Below are 20,340 nucleotides of genomic sequence, written 5' to 3'. Positions count from 1 at the left end.
ATGATCTTCAGTTTTTGATGCGACTGAAAAACATTCGTCGACGCCAATTTCAACGAACTAGGGATCCTTATTTGAAATTAATTTATTGCGACCTTCAAAAAGAGATCAAACGTCGTTTAAATTTCATTCGTAATGAAAATTTTGCTAAAGCAGTAGAGGACATAAAACCCTACTCAAAGCCATTTTGGAAATTAACAAAAATTCTGAAAAAGCCCCAGAAGCCAATTCCTACTTTGAAAGATGGGGATAAACTTCTTTTAACTAATTCAGAAAAAGCTCAAAAATTAGCCCAACAATTTGAGTCTGCTCATGATTTTAATTTAAACGTTGTTAGTCCAATTGACGCTCAAATTTCCCTAGAATTTGATGATATTCTTTCAAAGCAAAATGTGTTTGAAAGTTCTTGTGAGACAAATATTGATGAACTTAAATTGATTTTCAAAAAATTTAAAAATATGAAAGCTCCGGGGGAAGATGGGATTTTTTATATTCTTATTAAAAAGTTGCCTGAAAGCACTTTAAATTTTTTAGTTAAAATCTTCAACAAATGTTTTCACTTGGCTTATTTTCCCAATAAATGGAAAAATGCCAAAGTAACTCCAATTTTGAAACCTGGAAAAAGTGCTTCAGAGCCTTCAAGTTATCGACCAATTAGTTTGCTTCCTTCTTTAAGTAAACTATTTGAGAGAGTTATTTTGAATAGAATGATGATTCACATTAATCAGAACTCTGTTTTCCCTGATGAACAATTTGGTTTTCGTCATGGACATTCTACTACACATCAACTTTTGAGTGTAACTAATATGATTAACGCTAGCAAATCTGAAGGTTATTCAACTGGTGTTGCTCTTCTTGATATTGAAAAAGCTTTTGACAGTGTTTGGCACAAAGGTTTAGTAGCTAAATTAGCTCGATTTGATTTTCCTGTATATCTCACCAAAATAATTCAAAATTATTTGACTAGCCGAACCTTACAAGTAAGCTATCAAAATTCATGCTCTGAAAGGACACCCATTAGATCTGGTGTCCCTCAGGGTAGTATACTTGGGCCAATTTTATATAATATTTTTACTTCTGATCTCCCTGATGTACCAGAAGGAAAAGGTAGAAGATTATTTGCTGATGATACTTTGCTTTCAGCCAAAGGTCGAAATTTACGGGTGGTACGCAGTAGATTGCAACAAAATTTAAATTCCTTTTTGAATTACTTGAAAATGTGGAAAATTTCTCCTAACGCTTCCAAAACTCAACTTATTTTATTTCCCCATAAGCCAAGAGCAAATTTTTTAAAACCTAATGAAAATCATTCCATAACTTTTAATGGGGTTTCATTAGAATGGTCTGATCACGTGAAGTACTTGGGACTTACACTTGATCGGAATCTTACTTTTAAAAATCACATTGAAGATATTCAATCTAAATGTAATAAATACACTAAATCTCTTTATTCTCTCATCAACAGGAAATCCAGGTTGTGTCTGCGAAATAAGATGTTAATCTATAAACAGGTCTTTCGACCAGCGATAATGTATGCAGTTCCGATTTGGTCTAGCTGCTGCGCGACGAGGAAGAAAGCCATCCAGAGGATTCAGAACAAGGTTCTGAAAATGATTTTGCGGCTTCCACCTTGGCACAGCACCGAAGATCTTCATCGGATTGCGGGCATAGAATCGATCGAAGAGATGGCCAACAACATCATCTCCAACTTCAGAGGCAAATCGATGCAGTCTTCCATCGCAGAGATTCGTTCTCTTTACAATTAAGTTAGTTTTTAGGATTTAGGATTAAGTTTATACATTTTTTTTTTGCTCAACAGGATATTCTCCTATAAATCAAATTATTTATTGCTTAAGCAAATTTAAATCAAATAAACAATGTTTAAAATTAACTGTATCAAAGAGTTGAACTGATCATAATTGATCTGAACACTTTAATTTAACTTTAATAATGTAACTTAAATGTAATGATTAAAAGACTAATAAAGACATATTTAAAAAAAAAAAAAAAAAAAAAAAAAAAAAACATAACAGGGTAGTTGATTGAATTCACGTTACGAAATATCAAATAATTCTGTACCATTATTTAGAGCCTTCAAATTTTATATGCACGTTTAAAAATGACATTTGGTTGTTCCGATTTTTACAAGCATAAATTTTCAGTATCTACACCTGACTTTTTCCATATTTTGATTGGCACTTGAATAGTCTTCATTAACCGATTCATCAAATAATAGATTTTTTAAATTTTTGTTTGTTATATTATTTGAAAATAACAAACTTTTTAAAAAATCTACTAAATTATGTTTGATTTGTAAAATTCCGACCATCTGGAGGGTCAAAACAGCTTTTGAAGCATATTCGTTATGAAAATTTACAAAAAAACAGCTTTTGAAGCATATTTTCCTTATGAATATTTACAAAAATTCAAATTTTATTTGAGGCCCTTGGAGCCAAAGGGGTATAAGTGCATAAAAGCTTATTTCGAGAAAACAAGCTTTTAAAATGGTATGTTTTTCCATTTTCCATACATTTTTCGGGAATTTGTATTTCTCTTTCTAATGTAAAAGTATGTAAATAAAATTCTAAAATTCAGAAAAAATCATCAAATATAGTTTGTAATGTGTAGAATCATTTCGCATCATTAACTCAAAATCGACCATTTTGTCACTTATACTCCTTGGGCTTTGAGAGCCTCATTTTGAATTTTTATGGTTAACGGCTTAGTTAGTCATATTTTCGAAAATCAAAACGAGTGACACACGTTTCGGCTATTTTTGTTGCCTTTTTCAGTGAAAAAAATTGCCGAAACGTCTGGACACTAGTAAAAATCATTCGTTTTGATTTTCGAAAATATGACTAACTAAGCCGTTAACCATTAAAAATTCAAAAAAAAACCATCCATTCGAAAATCAATATCAAATTTCAAATTTTGTAACGTGAATTCACTCATTCGCGCTGTTGTCATTCATCTAGATTCCAACCGATGTCTATAAAATTTAGTGTTTTAGAATTGTTTTATCATTTTCAAAGAATATATCATTTTTCATGTCAGAAAATGTCAAAATTTTCTCGTAAAATTTACAAGTTTCCTTTTTTGTGACGTGAATTCACTCATTTGACTTTTCATCTGTTTTTGTTCGCTTTTCAACATTGGATATAAACAAATTCTTTTGTCTACAAAATGATGCAGTGTTTTTTCAACGTTGGAATTAACGTTATTCAAGTGGAATGAAATTCCAATTCGATATTTATTCACCTCACGCACCTGATTTTGTTCGAAAATATTTAAAGTATCCTCGTAAAATAAAACGTCTCTCCGTTAACCCTTCTATAAAATTGTATCGGTTCGTGCATATCTTTTCCTCATAAGTGCCACATGCTGCATATTGGATGCTCGCCATGAGAAAGGGGACAAATGCAGCCAAAAGCGAATGACGGGACATCTGCCACATTTATGAAACATTCAAGTATGAGGACGAGGGTGAAGTTGAGAGCTTTGAGCGAATCATTCTTATCTGCACCTTCTGGGCCAGGCTCTCACGTTACGAATGATACAAAAATGATGATGACAAGGGTTAATGTTATCAGCTCAGCTATACTGGCTCAGGTTAAGTAGGAGGACATTAGCAGGAGAAAATTTATTTGGTACATTTTCCGACTTTGCCTAGGCTTCCCTACTGTGTGAAAGGGAGAAAATGTTTCACTAGCGGTTAATTGATGTTTTGGCAGACTGGCTTACAATTTTGGAACAATTTCACTCAACGTAACAGTCCTGTGAACAGGTATGACAGGCTAAAAGGTGGCATTTGTCCCCCTCAATAGGCATATGGCCAGGTGTTTGCACAAATCGATATTTTTGTTGACGGTGAATGACGGAAAACCTACAAATTCAGGTGGGGTATATGTACTTAGGTTTCGATTATGCTAAGCATACGTTTTCCCCATGCGATAATGCTAAGTGCAACAACCTGAAACAGGAAGACATCTAAGGGACTATAATGGAACTAACAGGGAGTTTTTTGTAATTGTTTTTCAAGTTTACTACTTAAATGAAGGATGATTATTTTTTCTCTTGTTTAAACTTCGTACCAACTAAATTACAGTAACGTCCAATCATTTTACCAATTATAGAGCTTTAGTTCTCTCTTTACTATTAAACAGCACGTATCTGTTACTTATTTCATATGCGATGAATAATGTTAGATTTTTACATTTTCCATTTCAGATAAGGAACTTTACAACTCGATTTTCGGACTAACTTCAACGAACGTCCAAAAAATAAGAAAAAACTAACACGACAAAGTAGGAGAGCAATCTTTCGTTACTGCAGCTGCAAAACGTGAGCCGGGAAATTTATTGCCAGAAGCTGCTGCCGGTGAATAATTTCATCCCTCTTACAGCGAGTGACAGAGTTTTTCAGCAAGAAATCGCTCGACTATCATCAGTATTACTTAATATATAAGTCACTTTGTGCATAGGCAAAGAAGTTCTAAGGACAGGAACAAGAAATCCCATAAATTACGTTCAACATTTACCAGTGCTCGTCACGCCCGAATTAGATTCTGACGAATTTTTGAAACAAGCTAACACAAGTCAACCCATAATTCCGGTCATGATGGCAAACGGAATCAGTGAAAGCAGTACTCAGCAGCAGAATGGTGGAGGAGGCAACTGCGGAGGTGGCCAGGAGGATTCCAAGACCAACCTGATCGTCAACTATCTGCCGCAGCAAATGACCCAGGAGGAGATTCGATCGTTGTTCTCGAGCATCGGTGAGGTGGAGAGTTGCAAACTGATAAGGGACAAAGTTACAGGTGAGTTCGTTTATATAGATTTCACAGGCTTATTTGAGCTTATAGTTTTTAAAAAGTTCTATCCTCTTGTTTCGTATTTTTATAATAAATCAAATTACGATTATAATTTTAATGGCATGTGCGGCGGAATGAAAACTAGAGAGAATTTATTTTATAGACATTTGAAAGAAAGGTGGATAGACAGGCATTAGTGCGCCAGTGTGCGTAAAAACACGCTCTCAAACCACTGGGCCCGCTATACATGGGAATTCTCTTTCTGAGTTTCTCATGTACAGTTAGCTAGTGTAGAGTAAAGGCGAGAGCAATTCATGGGAGCTTTTCATCAACATGCCCTCAAGCCTAAAATTTCAACACCTATCAAGCTTTCTCCTATTGGCGCACTAATGCCTGTCTATCCACCTTTCTTTCAAATTTCTATAAAATAAATTCTCTCTAGTTTTCATTCCGCCGCACATGCCATTAAAATTATAATCATAAAAAATTACGGCGATTAAAATCATATAACAATAAATCAAATTACATAAATCGCGAATGTTTTTTTGTAAAGATTCGGAATAATAATGCGATCAATTGAAAGTCTTAACCCTTTATTTCGTATATATTTATTTTTTAAATCATTCCATACAGTTTTTTCATACAAATACTTAATCAGTTCAAATACTGTTGCAAATTTATTACTTTATGAAACGGTTTTTGGAAGGTAATTTCAACTCCACAGAAGGCATTCGTCCCTATTTATGAAACCATGGCCGTAGGAATCCATGGCCGTAGGAAAGAGAGGGGAGAGGGGATTTGGGTGTCAAACCTCCTAATGAGAGTCCTGAAAAAAATACAAGCGAGGTATACTACTCGTCACTCAAAATTTTAAATTCTTAATAAAAATTGGGATGATTATGTAAGGTTATTTGATTAATAGTAACAAATTTGACTCAGATGTCAGAATGTCAAAATTGTTACTCAAAAAAAAAAAAGTCAAAAAAAACTTGTAGATAAAAATTCAGTTCTAAATTTGGATATTAGATTTTCAATGAAATATACCTCCTTTCAGAGGTTCTGGTTCCAAAACAATCAAAATTGTACTTCTTTTTTCATATTTTAGATACGGCATCCAAATTCGGATTTTTGATTTTCGGTTCGATTCATCATCAGAAATTAGGAATGAAAAATTGTATTGAATTCCTGGTTCAAATTTGGATTAGAAATTCATAGGGAAGAGTGGGAAAACTTGGGCCACTCTAAATATCTCAGCTGTGTGTTGAGATAAATTTCACATTCCAACTGTCATTGCCGTCGATTTGCGTAAGCATGTTTTTCTATGTTGTTGACTTATGTACGTATTATATGCATTCTCCTTTTTTTTAACTTAAAACTAAGTATGACCGAGGTTCAAAACATAGTTCGATTCTATGATCTTAAAGGTAAGTACCCATTTTCCTCCTTGCGATGGTTCAAAACGGTGTTCGAACTGCGAACTCAAAATTGATCCTTTTTTTCCTTCGGCGAGGGAGCAAAGCTGAGTTCGACCTTATGAACTAAAAATTGAATTGTCTTTGTTGGACTGAAAACACTTGCGAGTTCAGTTCGAACCGGAAAAGCAACCAACGAACACGTCGCAAAATTTTGTCACTCCGGAACAATTACCGGAAGACTTTATGAAGGAACTTCATATTGGAATGTCCACCGTGTCAGCATGAAATTCTGTCCGTCATTGTCATCATATGGTGAGCGGCGTGTTATGTCCGGGAACTTCCGGATGTTATTTACTTCTCGTGGGAAGTAACATCCGGAAGTTTTCTTTGACCGGGAGTGTCAAAACTTTCCACCGCTCTGTAATTGCAATGCAATGTACCGGAACAGCAACATCCGGGTAGAACAAATTTTAATCATCCTTTAATTCCCTGAAAATAAGCTACCCTTGAAAAAAAAGGATAAATTCGAGTTCGGCTGCCGAACTTAGTATTGAGTAACAAATTAATTTCTTTAAAACAGTCAAAACTTGGGAAATTAATGGATTTAAAAATAAAAAAATGCCTAATAATACCTTCAATATGTAGAAAACCTTTCTATTATTTTTTTCTCTTTATCTTTTATAATAAAGAAGCTATGAAGCAAAGAAAAAAAGTGGCCCATGGTACCCCACTCTTCCCTACCAAATTTGATTCATGATTTTCGAAACTCATATGCATTTTTAATATTCGGACGATAATTTTCGGATATATATAAAAAAATTAAGAAACCATCCTGAATTCATTCTTCAATCGTTATATGTAAGGTACACCGGGGCAAATGCAAACGGTTTTCACCATAGTTCAACTTTCACATGTCCTAGAAAAATATGTACATCTTCAAAAATTATCAATTATCGTTCGTTGCATCACTAACATAGTTCTCAACCAATTCCCGTTGAAAGTGAAATATTAAAAAATGTTCGTACAAAGTAACGGTACTTTTGTGAAAAAAATTCTAAGTATGCACGAAATCACAGATGCGTCAGTGTATCGGTTCTAAAACGAATTCAATACATGTTCCAGTACGTTTTATCAACTTTTATTGATATATTTGCCAGTTTTCTGCAATATTAATTACTTTTTGGAACTCCATTTTTGCTGACTGTTGTTTTGAGCAAAAGACCTTCACTTACCAAGACATTACAGAATTTTGAATATCAGCTTCAAATACTTCCCTTTGGATACCCCTTCTGACCATTCTAATATAATCCTGAACCATTTTGGAGTTGAATTTTCTAGAATGACTGATGTAACATGGCTTAAAGGTGCGTTTGCACTTACCCCGGTAGTGTCGTAGGCACTTGCCCCGCTGTGTGGGTTGTCAAGAGTGAATATTTTTTCCAGGATGTATTGAAAATTTATCATCAATTTTCTGCTTTCACTTGAATATCAGTCCCAAACACTCACTTTTCAGCGAAAAATCGGATTCGAATGCCCTTTTGTGTAGAAAAAATATGCAAAACAAAAACACACTTTTTATGTCTAGTACGTACTTGAACTCGTGTGTAAACAAACAGTGCAGTGTTATTACTGAATAATTTAAAGAAAGTTAAGTTTATCAATGTCAGATTGTTTGTTTGGGCCTAAGCAACAATTTCTAAAAGAAGAAATATTTTTTATTCTTTTTGTAACAGAGAAAAGTTGATCGTTTGCACTTGCCCCGGTGTACCTTATATTTAAATTTCGTATAGTTCAACTTTAACAAATCATTAAAAAATCAGCAGTGGAGCAATTTTCATAAAATTACATTCAATGTGATGCAGAACATGTTGTTTACAAACGTTGAAGAGATGAGCTTGATAAAAGCAAAGCGAGAAAAGTTATCACGTAAATTGTAATGGACTGCTGGTGTCTTCACTTACCCCGCTTCATGGGATAAGTGTGGACGGTAGACTTTCCCTTTGATTTCTCAGAAAATTTAAAAAAAAATGTTTTCTTGGTTGAAAACATTATTTTGTTGCTCGAACCGTCCAAAATTTTGAAAAACAGTTCATGATACTATTAGTAAGGCATCTTTAATTATTGTGTGTAATTTATGTTGCAACACAAGAGATCCGAATTTATCAAAAACACAGAACAAACAAGTACTTTACCCAATTTTTCATGATCCGAATGCTAAATATAGCTAAATAATACAATTCATGGAGGATGAAGGACAGAAAATTGAAGAAATGTGTAAACATCGAGTCTTTTTAAAGCCGTCCACACTTACCCCAGGCAGGGGTTCTAGACAAAATTTTAGTTTTTTGTAAAAAAAAACTCAATTGAAAAAGATGCACATCAACTCGACATCGTAGTTAAAAATAGAAAATTCCAAAAAAGTCGCTGTAACATCCGTTATTGTCTGAATCGTATCTTTTTCACAGTTATTGGATAGTTTATAAGTAAATTGAACATTTTGCATTAAAAGTTTGAGAAAATAGTGCACAGTATTGTTTTAATAGCCATCGTCCGCACTTACCCCGGTGTGCCTTAATTGAAATTATGAAATCAGATTGAAAACAAAAAGTTCAAAATTTGAGCCTTCTAGCATTATTCTCGCACGTAGCCAGGCCGGGAAATTCCGGTCAATTTCGTTTAAACCTTGCACGATACCTACCTGATTTAAATTTAATATTCCAAAACCCAGATATTATCTGGGCAAATTTTTGTTAAATTCCAGGCCACAATCCAAAATAAATTGAGGAAAATTTGAAAAAAAAATGAAATTAAATTTATTCTTCGAAGCACATTTGCAGCGTTCAATTCGTTTGATTCGTTAAAAATTGGTTTATTTTGATGAAACAAACTTTGTAAAAAAACTTTTTTGGGACGTATGGAAGAAAACTGAATTTGAAATATGTAGGTATATGTTTAATTTACCTAATAATGTTAATAAACAAAAAAAGTTAAATTTTATCAATTTTCTCCAATATCCGGGAATTCAAGGTGGACCGGACTTGTATCGAAAATTTCATTGCAAAACCGGGCAAGTCCAGCCAATTTGGAATGCTTGATCATAATTGAGTCGATTTGGAAACAAATTTCTTTATTCGGTTCATTTATTGAATTCGAAAACAGGTCCAAAATTTAAACTTGAATTCAGGTTCCAAATTCGAATTAAGAATTAATATTATTGAGTTACAAGCAGGATAAAAATATCTAGATGTTTATTTTGTTGAGGAATTCAAATCGCAAGAGATAGCAGATTTGAAAACTTTGATCATTAATTCAATTTCAAAATTTAATATTTCTTTCCCAAGCCAGTTTGTATACACAACTCAGCTGAGAATCACAAAGATTAAAAAGAATTAAATTTAAATTTGCAAGTGTTGTTTTATCAAAATACCTGATTTTACAATCAAAAAAATCATCCAAAGGATTTTATTTATGGAATTAATTTTCAAAATACTGCAGATGAAGAAACATGAAATCTAAACATAAAAAAATATGTAGGGAATGCTATTTTTCCTCGATATTAGAGCTTCTATATCCGTGGTCCAAATAGCCGATTTAGACCCAAATTCCGACCCAAGGTACCGCATCCGTGTTCCATTATACCAGTTTCATCTCAAAAATTTTTAGAACTGGTATAAGGATTGCTCCAAAACTGATGAGATTTGGATCCAATTTGACGCAGTTTTAAACTGTTTGACAGTTCATGGAATACGAGTGGGATTTCCAGTTTTTTCACTGGGTTGAATCTAATTTCGTTGGTTCAATTCTTGAATAAATTAGACCCAAGAATAGACCACGGATACAGCTGCTCTTATGATGGACTCTATAAATATCGCCGTTTTTTTTTTTTCAAAAGTCTAATTCCAAATCAAGTTTGCAAGATTCAGTGTTTGAACCGCAAAAGTTTCAGCTATTACTTTTTCTTTTTGAAAATTAATTTATTTTCATAGATAGTTGAAATGTTTGAATTTGTTCAAACATGTTGTTGTTGAGTTGGTGTAAATATTTAGCTATTTAATAACTATGAGCATAGAATAATTGTTTTTTTTTTCAAAAAAAAAAGGCGAATCATAAGCCTTAATCAACCAGACTCTTGAGCTTATCCAAAGCCTATAACCACCAATGAAAGTTGCTACCCTTTTAAGTTACTAATGACTTCATGATACAAATTTAGTTTACCATTTTAAAGATTCTAGGACGTATTTTTACAAGTAACTATGTAATACAAAAATCTACTAATTTAAAAGACGAATTTAAATATGAATAATCAAATAAATACCAAAAATATATTTTTTAAAATTCATTCATGGTTAAGGCAAAAATATCATAGAAAAAATAAATCACCGAAGCCCCCCCATGAGGTGGTTCTTCCTACGGCCCTAACCTATATGCTATCGTTATTTGTTAGCTTTTTTGCACCAGAATTGTTATTTAAGGTTTGAAGTCTGTGCATCTTTTACCTATAGATAAAACATTGTTTCCAAAAGCTTAAATTTAATATGTTGCTAATATGTTTGAATCAACAGGCAAAAATTCTACAAAAGCTTATCTAATTTTGAGAACCGATACCAACTACAGTGGTGTTGGTAAAAAAAATAGCAACAGCACCACCAAATATTATTAAAGTTTGATTGGGTGTCTGAAGGACGGGGGCATCCTGAGGGACAATCGTGAGGTGATCAAAAGGTGGAAGCAGCATTTCGATGAATACCTGAACGGCGCACATGCAGGAGATAAAGACGGTGGGGGAAGGTGAATCGCCGGCGTAGCCAACGACGTAGAGGAGCCAATCCCAACGATGAGTGAAGTTAAGGAAGCCATTCGCCAGCTGAATAGAAACAAGTCGGCTGGGAAGGATGGTATCGCAGCTGATTGATAGGTTGATAGTCCGGATCTGGGACATAGAACAGCTACCGGAGGAGTGGAAGGAGGGGGTAATATGCCCTATCTACAAGAAGGCCGACAAATTGGACTGTGAGAACTACCGAGCGATCACTGTCCTCAATGCCGCCTACAAAGTGTTGTCCCGAATCCTACTCCGCCGCCTAACGCCACAAGCAAACAGATTCGTGGGAAGTCATCAGGCCGGCTTCATGGAGGGACGGTCTACGACGGACCAGATATTCACATTACGGCAAATTCTCCAAAAATGCCGGAAACACCAAGTCCCTACGCACCATCTATTCATCGACTTCAAAGCCGTATACGACACGATCGACCGTAACGAGCTATGGGAAATAATGGACGAGAACGGCTTTTCCGGGAAGCTGATCAGACTGATCAAGGCGAGGATGGATGGAACGCAGTGCTGTGTGCGGATTTCGTGTGAATTGTCGAGTTCATTCGAATCGCGCAGGGGGTTTCGACAAGGTGATGGTCTATTCTGCATGATGTTCAACGTGGCGCTAGAAGATGTTATTCGACGAGCGGTGGGCGAAATGCGGGGCACGATTTTCAACAGATCCAGTCAACTTATCTGCTTTGCCGATGACATTGATATAGTCGGCAGATCATCTGCGGCGGTGGAAGACATCTACCGCAAATTGAAACGCGAAGCAGGAAGGATTGGGTTGATGATTAATACGTCCAAGACGAAGTACATGCTGGCCTGCGGATCCGAGACCGACCGAACCCGCTTGTCCAGTAATAACAAGGTCACGATCGACGGCGACGAGCTGGAGATAGTCGAAGACTTTGTCTATCTCGGCTCACTGGTGACCGCAGACAATGACACCAGCCGTGAGATTCGGAGGCGAATTATTAGCGGAAGTCGTGCCTACTATGGACTCCACAAGCAACAGCGGTCGAGAAGACTTAGCCCTCGCACGAAGTGTAACCTGTATATGACGCTCATTAGACCGGTTGTTCTCTACGGGCACGAGACATGGATATTGCTCGAGGAGGATTTGCGTACACTCGGGGTATTCGAGCGACGAGTGTTAAGAACCATCTTTGGCGGCTTACAGGAGAACGGAGTGTGGAGGCGAAGGATGAACCACGAGCTCGCGCGACTCTACGGCGAACCCAGTATCCAGAAGGTGGTGAAAGCTGGCCGGATACGCTGGGCGGGACATGTTGCGAGAATGCCGGACGACTGTCCTGCAAAACAGGTGTTCGCTACGAATCCGGTATGAACAAGACGAGTGGGGGCGCAACGAGCGAGGTGGTTAGACCAAGTGGAGCGTGATCTGGCGAACGTGGGGTGCCCGAGGAATTGGAGAACGGTTGCCATGGACCGAGTGAATTTTAGGAAATATGTTCGTCAAGTTATGTCGTGAGACGGAATACTATATAAATAAAAAAAAAAATAATATTTCAATGGACAATTTCCTTCTTGAGCAATCGGCAAATTATCCTTCACACAAATAGCAAAACCATAATGAAAACTATAAACAACGGACTCCCGCAAGGTGATGTTTTGTTTCCCACTCTGTTTAACATCTACACCATCGATTTGCACAGGAATATTAATACGGAAGTTGCATTGGTACAATACGCTGACGATTTTGGCATCCTGATTCGGGCAAAAAATATCGATGCTCTCAACGATCTGGGACAGACTTATCTAAGTACGTTTAATAATATAGCAGAGTCACTGAACTTTTCCATCAACCCGGATAAAACGAAAGCGCTACTATTTCAGCTTGGTGTTAAAGAGCTTAACATTTCTGTTAACGGCACCAAATTGGAAACTGTGAGAAGTCATAAATACCTGGGTGTAGTCTTCGACCGTTTTCTGAGCTTTGGAATACACATCAAAAGAGCTGAGGTCTCAAGTACAAGATCGTCTTAACATGGTAAAGGTTCTCAGTGGTATCAAGCATGGCGCCCACCCCCAATCAATGCTCAAAATACACATGGCACTCTTTAGATCCACTATGGAAATGAACAGCTCCGTATATAACAATTCCAGTATCACAAACCGTAACACAATGGCTGTACTCAACAATCAGTGCCTGAAAAAGGTTACTGGACTAACGAAATCCACTCCAAGAAACATAATCATCGCTCTCAGTGGCCAAGAGCCCGTAGCTCTGCGCCAAGAGTTCGTGGCCTGCAAGGAAATATGCAGACATTTTTCTCGAAACAATGTGGTAGCTGATCAGTTAAAAATTGTTCAGTTACCAGAAGATAGCGATCGCTGGAGAAAGTTCTCGTATTTAGAACAGACGTACTGGACCCATAAAGAAGTCTTCAATCGTATTCAACCCGTTATTCGCTCAGAAATATTGCAACCTGTTGAAATTTTCCCGGAATTGGAAGGACTATTAACGGCTAAACAAAACACGAACCCGGCAAAGGCAAAACAACTAGCCTTGTTTGTCATGAATGACAGAAATATTGGAAGAGGGCGGATATTCACGGATGCTTCCAAGGATGGCTCAAAGTGCTCCATAGGCGTGTATTTTGAATCAGCAAGATATCGTCTGTCCATGGCACTGAGTAAAGAAACGAGTATCACTTCGGCGGAATTAATCGCTATTAGAGAAGCCAAACGTGAGGTTGAAGAAAGATCGTTGGTCCGTTCTGTTATCTATACCGACTCCAAGGCGTCATGTATTATGCTGCATACGGCTCAGGAATCAAAAGAAGACGAAAAAATTTTGATTGAAATCCTTCGTATCTGTTCCCTATATCAAGTTGCTATACAGTGGATCCCCAGTCACGTTTCTATTAGTGGCAATGAAATCGCAGATGGTCTGGCCAAGCACGGTCTTCATTCGGCTAACATATACGAAAACTACCTTATGTTGAAAGATAGCATGATTTTCTTTAAACGCACCTTGGACGAAAAAACAAAAAGTTGGTACAACTCATATTCTGAGGACAAAGGAAAATTTTTCCATTCCCTCCAACCTGTGTTTTCAAAAACACCTTGGTTTATAGGACAAGAGATGAACGGGCGTGATATTCGTCTCCTAAATCGTTTGATGGCCACTCACGATTTTTCAAAATACTGGTTAGCAAGGATGAAAATTGTTTACGATGCAAACTGTGACAACTGCTCTAAACCAGAAACCGCTAACCATGTAATAATGGAATGTCCCACGTTCACAGCTTTGAGATCACAGTACGACTTTGATGGCAAATATGCAAATATACAGGACCTCTTCAAATCAAAAAACATCACGCTCTACAAGCAAATCGCAGATTTTGTACGCAAAGCAAATATCGACCTTTAATCCGTAAAATCAATGAAAACAGGTCATAGTCTTTACCACTGGCCCTTCCCCCACTTGGACTGCGGCCCAAACAGCAGGCGGTCCAGCAGTAGAATGAAGAAGAAGAAGAAATCAAAACAAAAAAGAGATCCTTTTCAATAGATAAAGCTACAGATGTACAAGTAGATAAAATACTGAATACGTAGTTTGAGGACTTCTCAGTATTGCTCCAAGAACATATTTGAATCAGGCTTGAAAGGACCCTCGGAACACAGTTTTTACATGGTGTGCAGAAATGGCCAATGCTGTACCGCAAGACTTCAACCGGCAGGAGGGAACAACTACCAGCCCCAGGCCGCTTGATCGATAATAACACTTAATTTTTGTAATATTTTATCTTTTCAAACTAACTTAAGAAAATTGGAGCTGGAAAAAACGTCATTTCCCTGTCGTTGACTCCTTCGATCCCACTTTTGTCCAACAACCAATTCAATATGTAAAAGAATCAGTTCCAATAGAACTGACTGAGAGCAAGTTCACTGGTGTTGGGAAAAAGTGGTAGAAATTATGACACTTACGGCACATTTTGAAAATTTTGCCATGTAAAAACATTTTCAAGATCTGTGGCCTTCTAGTTTTTTTTACAACACGTGATGTATTTTCGCATGCTGTGATGCAAAAATAGCAATATTTCTATCACATACGGCTGAAAAAGAAACAGTGTTGTAAAAAAATACAACGCCCCAAGATCTTGAAAACATTTTTGCATGGTAAAATTTTCAAAATGTCAAAATTTCTACCACTTTTTTCCAACACCAGTGAACTTGCTCTGAGGATGATTTAGAGAGTCACGTGACTTGCCAAATTTCTTCTCTTAATAGTGACTTCAGGGCTTGAGGGCTTGTGATATAGCTCAGTTGGCCTGTCAGTTGCTTTCTGAGCCGATGTCCATGAGTTCGAGCCCAAGAGTAAACATCGATCACAGTTGTACCGGATAAGTTTTTCAATGATTTGTCCGCCAACTTCATCGTTGATATAAGTCGCGAATGACATGCAGATGTTAAAACGACTATAATCGAAACAAAAAAAAAAAAAAAAAAGTAACCCCTGAAGGCCTCAAATGTTGACTGTGGTAAGCTGTGATAGGTTTTCGCAGCTCATTTGAACTTATATGTTTCTTTTCAGAAGTTTTTCCTGGAGTAAGCGCAGCACGACGAAATGAGATCTCGTGAGTCTCGCTACGTGAATAAATCCCACTAATTTCATTCAGACTACATACTTAAAAGCTGGTATCCTATAAAAAGGAATCATTAGGTATGAAGGAGGGTATCATCCAATACATGGGTTTTAAAAACTGATGAAACAGGTCATCTCATCCTCACCATATTATTTTATCCAACTTTCCAATTCAGTCTTATAAATACCTAATACAAAAATAATCTTCTATTACTACCTACTCAGTTTGGTCTTGTTCTATTCCATTGATGGTAGCATGAAGAGAAATAGGTTCTTTCTGCTGTAAAACATTCTTATTTTATTTTACTTCTATGGAGAAAACTAGGGTGAATTTATACTTGAGCTGAGTTTCGCTTGCTAAGCAACAGAATTTTGTATTTTCAAAACTTTATCTCATTCTTGTATTGACTTTACAAACTCTCTATTATCTCTTATCTTTCGTAGGTCAAAGCCTAGGTTATGGTTTCGTGAACTACCAGCGAGTGGAAGATGCCAGCAAAGCGATTAACACCCTCAACGGCCTAAGATTGCAAAACAAGCAGATTAAGGTTGTTTAAACAATATCAATAAGTTTGTTTGGATTGAATGTATAAAGGTTTATCGCAATTCCAGGTATCATTTGCCCGACCAAGTTCCGAAGCCATCAAGGGTGCCAACTTGTATGTATCCGGTCTACCGAAGAATATGTTACAGGCGGATCTGGAATCACTGTTTAGTCCCTTTGGTCGAATTATCACTTCCCGCATTCTGTGCGACAACATAACAGGTGAGGAAAGTTAGTAATAATTTATTTCGGTTTTGCTTTTAGTTTAGATTATTCGTTGTTTTCCTGCTACGTTGAATCTTAACGGTTAAGTTATAGTCTTAGTTCATGATTTGATTTTCGTTTTATTACTCTATGGTTTTGAATATTGGTTTATTCGTTTTTCGTTTGTATTTTGTAGCTCTGCCTTACTCGTCACCATCTGGAGACACTTCACCTGGTAGGTAAACGTAAGACAACACTAAGCATCCTTACTAAAAGTTTCCTTGTTTCTCTCTTCCAGGACTTTCCAAAGGTGTTGGATTCATTCGGTTCGATCAACGAATCGAAGCCGAGAAGGCCATCAAAGAACTGAACGGTACGATTCCAAAGGGTTCTTCCGAACCGATTACTGTTAAGTTTGCCAACAATCCGAGCTCGACGAAAACGGTGCTTCCCCTGGCGGCGTATTTGGGTCCTCAAGCGGCAAGACGGTTTCCGGGACCGATTCATCATCCAACGGGACGTTATAGGTATGTTCATGGTCCAAAAAGAAGTAGATCCCGTGCTAATGTTTTTCATGTCGGGGTCAGTGCTGTTCCGAATTACAGGTACTCGCCGCTAACGGGGGATCTGCTGGCCAATGCTATGATTCCGACAAACGCCATCGCCAATGGGTCGGGATGGTGCATCTTCGTCTACAATCTGGCGCCGGAAACGGAGGAGAACGTTCTGTGGCAGCTGTTCGGACCATTCGGGGCCGTTCAATCGGTTAAGGTAGTATGTTATCTTTGGTTAAGAAGTTGGTCTTAAAAATTGAAAAAAAAACGTTAAAAGTGGTTATTGTTTTCTCGATATCTGTACAATCTGGAGTTTGTGATTCCAAGATAATCAAAACATCCCGCTATTCAGATTTTATAATAATGTGCTAAAAAATTGACATTTCTTATCAAAGCATGAAATAATTTTATGGCTTTACCAGCTTAACTTTTTTGCACATAAAAACTATAAAAATTATAAAAACTAAATTACTTGATCATCCAAATGTGCCTTTATTTGATCAATTTTTGTGTAACATTAAATTGAAACTTAAAACTCGCTGTACATATTCAAATATTTTTATGTTTGTTGCTTAACCAAATTATTTTTTTTCATATTCCATAGGTGATTAAGGACCTTCAGACTAATAAGTGCAAAGGCTTCGGCTTTGTGACGATGACCAACTACGACGAGGCCGTGGTAGCCATCCAATCGCTCAACGGCTACACCCTCGGCAACCGGGTCCTGCAGGTTAGCTTCAAAACGAACAAATCGAAAAACTCGTAAATCGCGACATCGGATTCCTCAAAGACAACGAACGATACCAAGGAAGAGGAAGCCGCCATTTTATATGTGAGGAGAGGGATATTTACTACTACTATTGGTTAAGTTTGATAACAACTTTGTCTCAGTATTCGGATCTTAGAAAGTAGGATGGGAAACAGTTGATAGGAGAAAAGAGAAGAAATCATCCAAGAACATAGAAACAAACAAGATCCTTCAAGCAAAAAGTGATCATACGATGAAAGTAAACGCAATTCCAACTTTTTCGAAAAAATAACGATACAAACAAAGAGCGATTGTATTCGCCAACAAGACTCCGCATCTGATTACGAAACGTTTTCTTAAAAAACGAACCAGTTAACCAGAAGAGGATCCATTTAGATTAAAAAAAGCGGGAACGAAACTGTTTTTTGAAATATTTTTTTGCTAAGGACAGATTTTTTATAAACCTATTTTAAATGTACGAATCAAGCCAGTGGAGATGCATGAGAAGCCCGAGAGGTGTTAAGTTTTTTCTTACTCTATGCACGCCTAAACAGTATACAACAAAGGATTGACGACCGATTTTTAGCAAAGCCGATGATAGTGCTTTTTAATTTTTGATAGTATATTCAATCAACGTTCTTCGGAGTTTTTGTTTTCCCACAGTTAGGTAGTTTTGCGTTCGTTGAGTTTGTTAGGATTAGGTTTTGGTTTCGTTTCGTTTCGCGGATTGTTTTTCGAGGATTTCTTTGTCTTGTATCTTGTTTTCTTATTTGTTTGATTTACTAATACTTTGGATAGCAGTCTATCCATTGTTCGGTTTTAGTTTAAGTTTGATTTTGTAAAAGTTCATTTATATACCAAATAATAAAGAAAAAATGAACCTGAGTACATCTAAGTCAAGGAACAAACCAAAAATAGGTTGCAATTGATCGAACCAATTCTAGTCTTTATCAAAGTTACAAAACGTCATGTTTTAATTAACCATTGTATTTATGCTTGAGCTGACTTATTTGTATCGATTATAAGAACGTAGATGCGCCGCTAAGTACGCTTTGTTTTGTACGATTCACTTTGTGTCAACCTAAGTTTATTCTGCACTTTTGATGTCTTACTTAATTATTCAACTATTATTATCGTTCTTATTCTACCATAATTTATTATGACAACAACAACCCCTTTATACTTGATTATAAAATTACCATTATCGTTATCGTGTAGGATGTATCGTTTACGTTCTTGTACACACACTATTCATTGAAAGGCAAATAAAGGACAGAAAGTCGGGCTACGAGCGTTTTGTTTTTATTATTCCAAGTGTCGTTATGTTTTCAAATATCTAGTGTTTTACTTCTTACCGCCTTTTTTCTTCAAATTATTTTTTATTTGTTCATTTTTTCATAAGTTTTCAGGCATTAAGGATTAATGTTCTTTAAAATTTAATGGGAAGCTTGAACGGTGAAATAAAATTTGGTGGATCAAGGATAGAACTGTTTAGGACAGGCATCAGGTTAAATAAGGATCAGGATATTCAACAAACGGTACTGTAACCACATTGAAAATCATTTGTTACATTAAAAATTTGAGTTCATAAATTTAAAGTATTTTCGTTTGTTTTTATCAAACAAACCATTTCAGTAAACTAAATCATAGCGAACAAAATTTTACATTTAAATGTGGCTCCAGAGAGTTTAGTAGGTTTATGTAGGTAAGCATGTTTTTAATAAATTGACAAGTCAATCAACGCAAACAAATTATTAATAAACAAATAAACGTTTATTGAAATGCATTAGTTTTTCTTTTGACACTTACTATCCTAATGTAGGACTACTCTCTGGAGCCACTTTAAGCGTACTAAACTTCGGATTTCACGCTTACTTCGAATTTCTACCTACCTACAACATTAGGCTGCCGCAGCATCTCTTGCCGTACCGCTACGAATGATTTTCAACCGATTAATTTATGATTGTGCTTTTCTCAACCACTGAAAAAGTGCTTCTCCAATTCCTAAATCTGGAAACTCTCATCATGTAGAGAACTTCCGGCCCATATCAACCCTGTGCTGCTTTTCCAAAGTGCTCAAGTCTCTGATATATGAAAGGCTGTTAGCAGTCAAACCGATACTCACCAAATACAAGCACGGAATTGTAAAAAAAAGATCGACGCTGACAAAACTGATGTGCTATGTAACTAAATTGCACACCGCAACATGTAAAAACAATGCAAGTGGATTCAATATATACATATATGTATATATTGATTTAGCAAGGGTCTCCGACAAAGTACAGTAAGTAACAAAGCTTGAACACGACGGTTTTCCTTCATGGATAATAAAATGGCCAACTAAAACGCCAAAGCTAAACATCCAAAGAACACCTTCTACAGTATTCGACATGCCATCTGATGTTCCACAAGGTAGTCAACTAGGACCGCTTATCTTTGTGCTTTTTATAAACGACAAAGCTATCTTTTTTAACTCGACTAAACTTCTGTACGCCGATGATATAAAAAGTCTTATAAGACCAAGCCCACCGGGCGTTGCGTTTTCGGTCGGTATTTTAGATGTTTTGATCAGTTGCGTTTTTTTTTACATACTGATTTTCACCCCTATTGTTGCCATCCAGATATTTGTATTTG

The 20,340-nt window shown here is 36.5% G+C and overlaps 1 protein-coding gene across 6 annotated transcripts in view; it reads left to right on the top strand.

Moving 5' to 3' along the window:
• LOC129750138 (ELAV-like protein 3) overlaps window positions 1-19,011 on the top strand; it is a 28,549-nt gene extending 9,538 nt beyond the window's left edge. Inside the window, exons 2-8 of one of the 6 annotated variants that reach the window (XM_055745379.1) lie at window positions 4,225-4,813; window positions 16,101-16,204; window positions 16,269-16,422; window positions 16,601-16,639; window positions 16,703-16,931; window positions 16,992-17,178; window positions 17,563-19,011. In XM_055745379.1, the coding sequence (XP_055601354.1) occupies window positions 4,612-4,813; window positions 16,101-16,204; window positions 16,269-16,422; window positions 16,601-16,639; window positions 16,703-16,931; window positions 16,992-17,178; window positions 17,563-17,724 (1,077 nt within the window). In that variant the 5' untranslated portion in view covers window positions 4,225-4,611 and the 3' untranslated portion in view covers window positions 17,725-19,011. Of the gene's footprint in view, window positions 1-4,224; window positions 4,814-16,100; window positions 16,205-16,268; window positions 16,432-16,600; window positions 16,640-16,702; window positions 17,179-17,562 lie in introns of all 6 variants that reach the window. The other 5 variants (XM_055745377.1, XM_055745380.1, XM_055745378.1 and 2 more) reach the window with 5 other exon arrangements.
• The last annotated feature ends 1,329 nt before the right edge of the window (window positions 19,012-20,340 follow it).

This window comes from Uranotaenia lowii, chromosome 2 (genome assembly GCF_029784155.1).
Source record: "Uranotaenia lowii strain MFRU-FL chromosome 2, ASM2978415v1, whole genome shotgun sequence".
NCBI lineage: Eukaryota > Metazoa > Arthropoda > Insecta > Diptera > Culicidae > Uranotaenia > Uranotaenia lowii.
The sequence above is the reverse complement of the archived record's forward strand: the minus strand, read 5'-3'. Positions and strand labels throughout refer to the sequence as shown.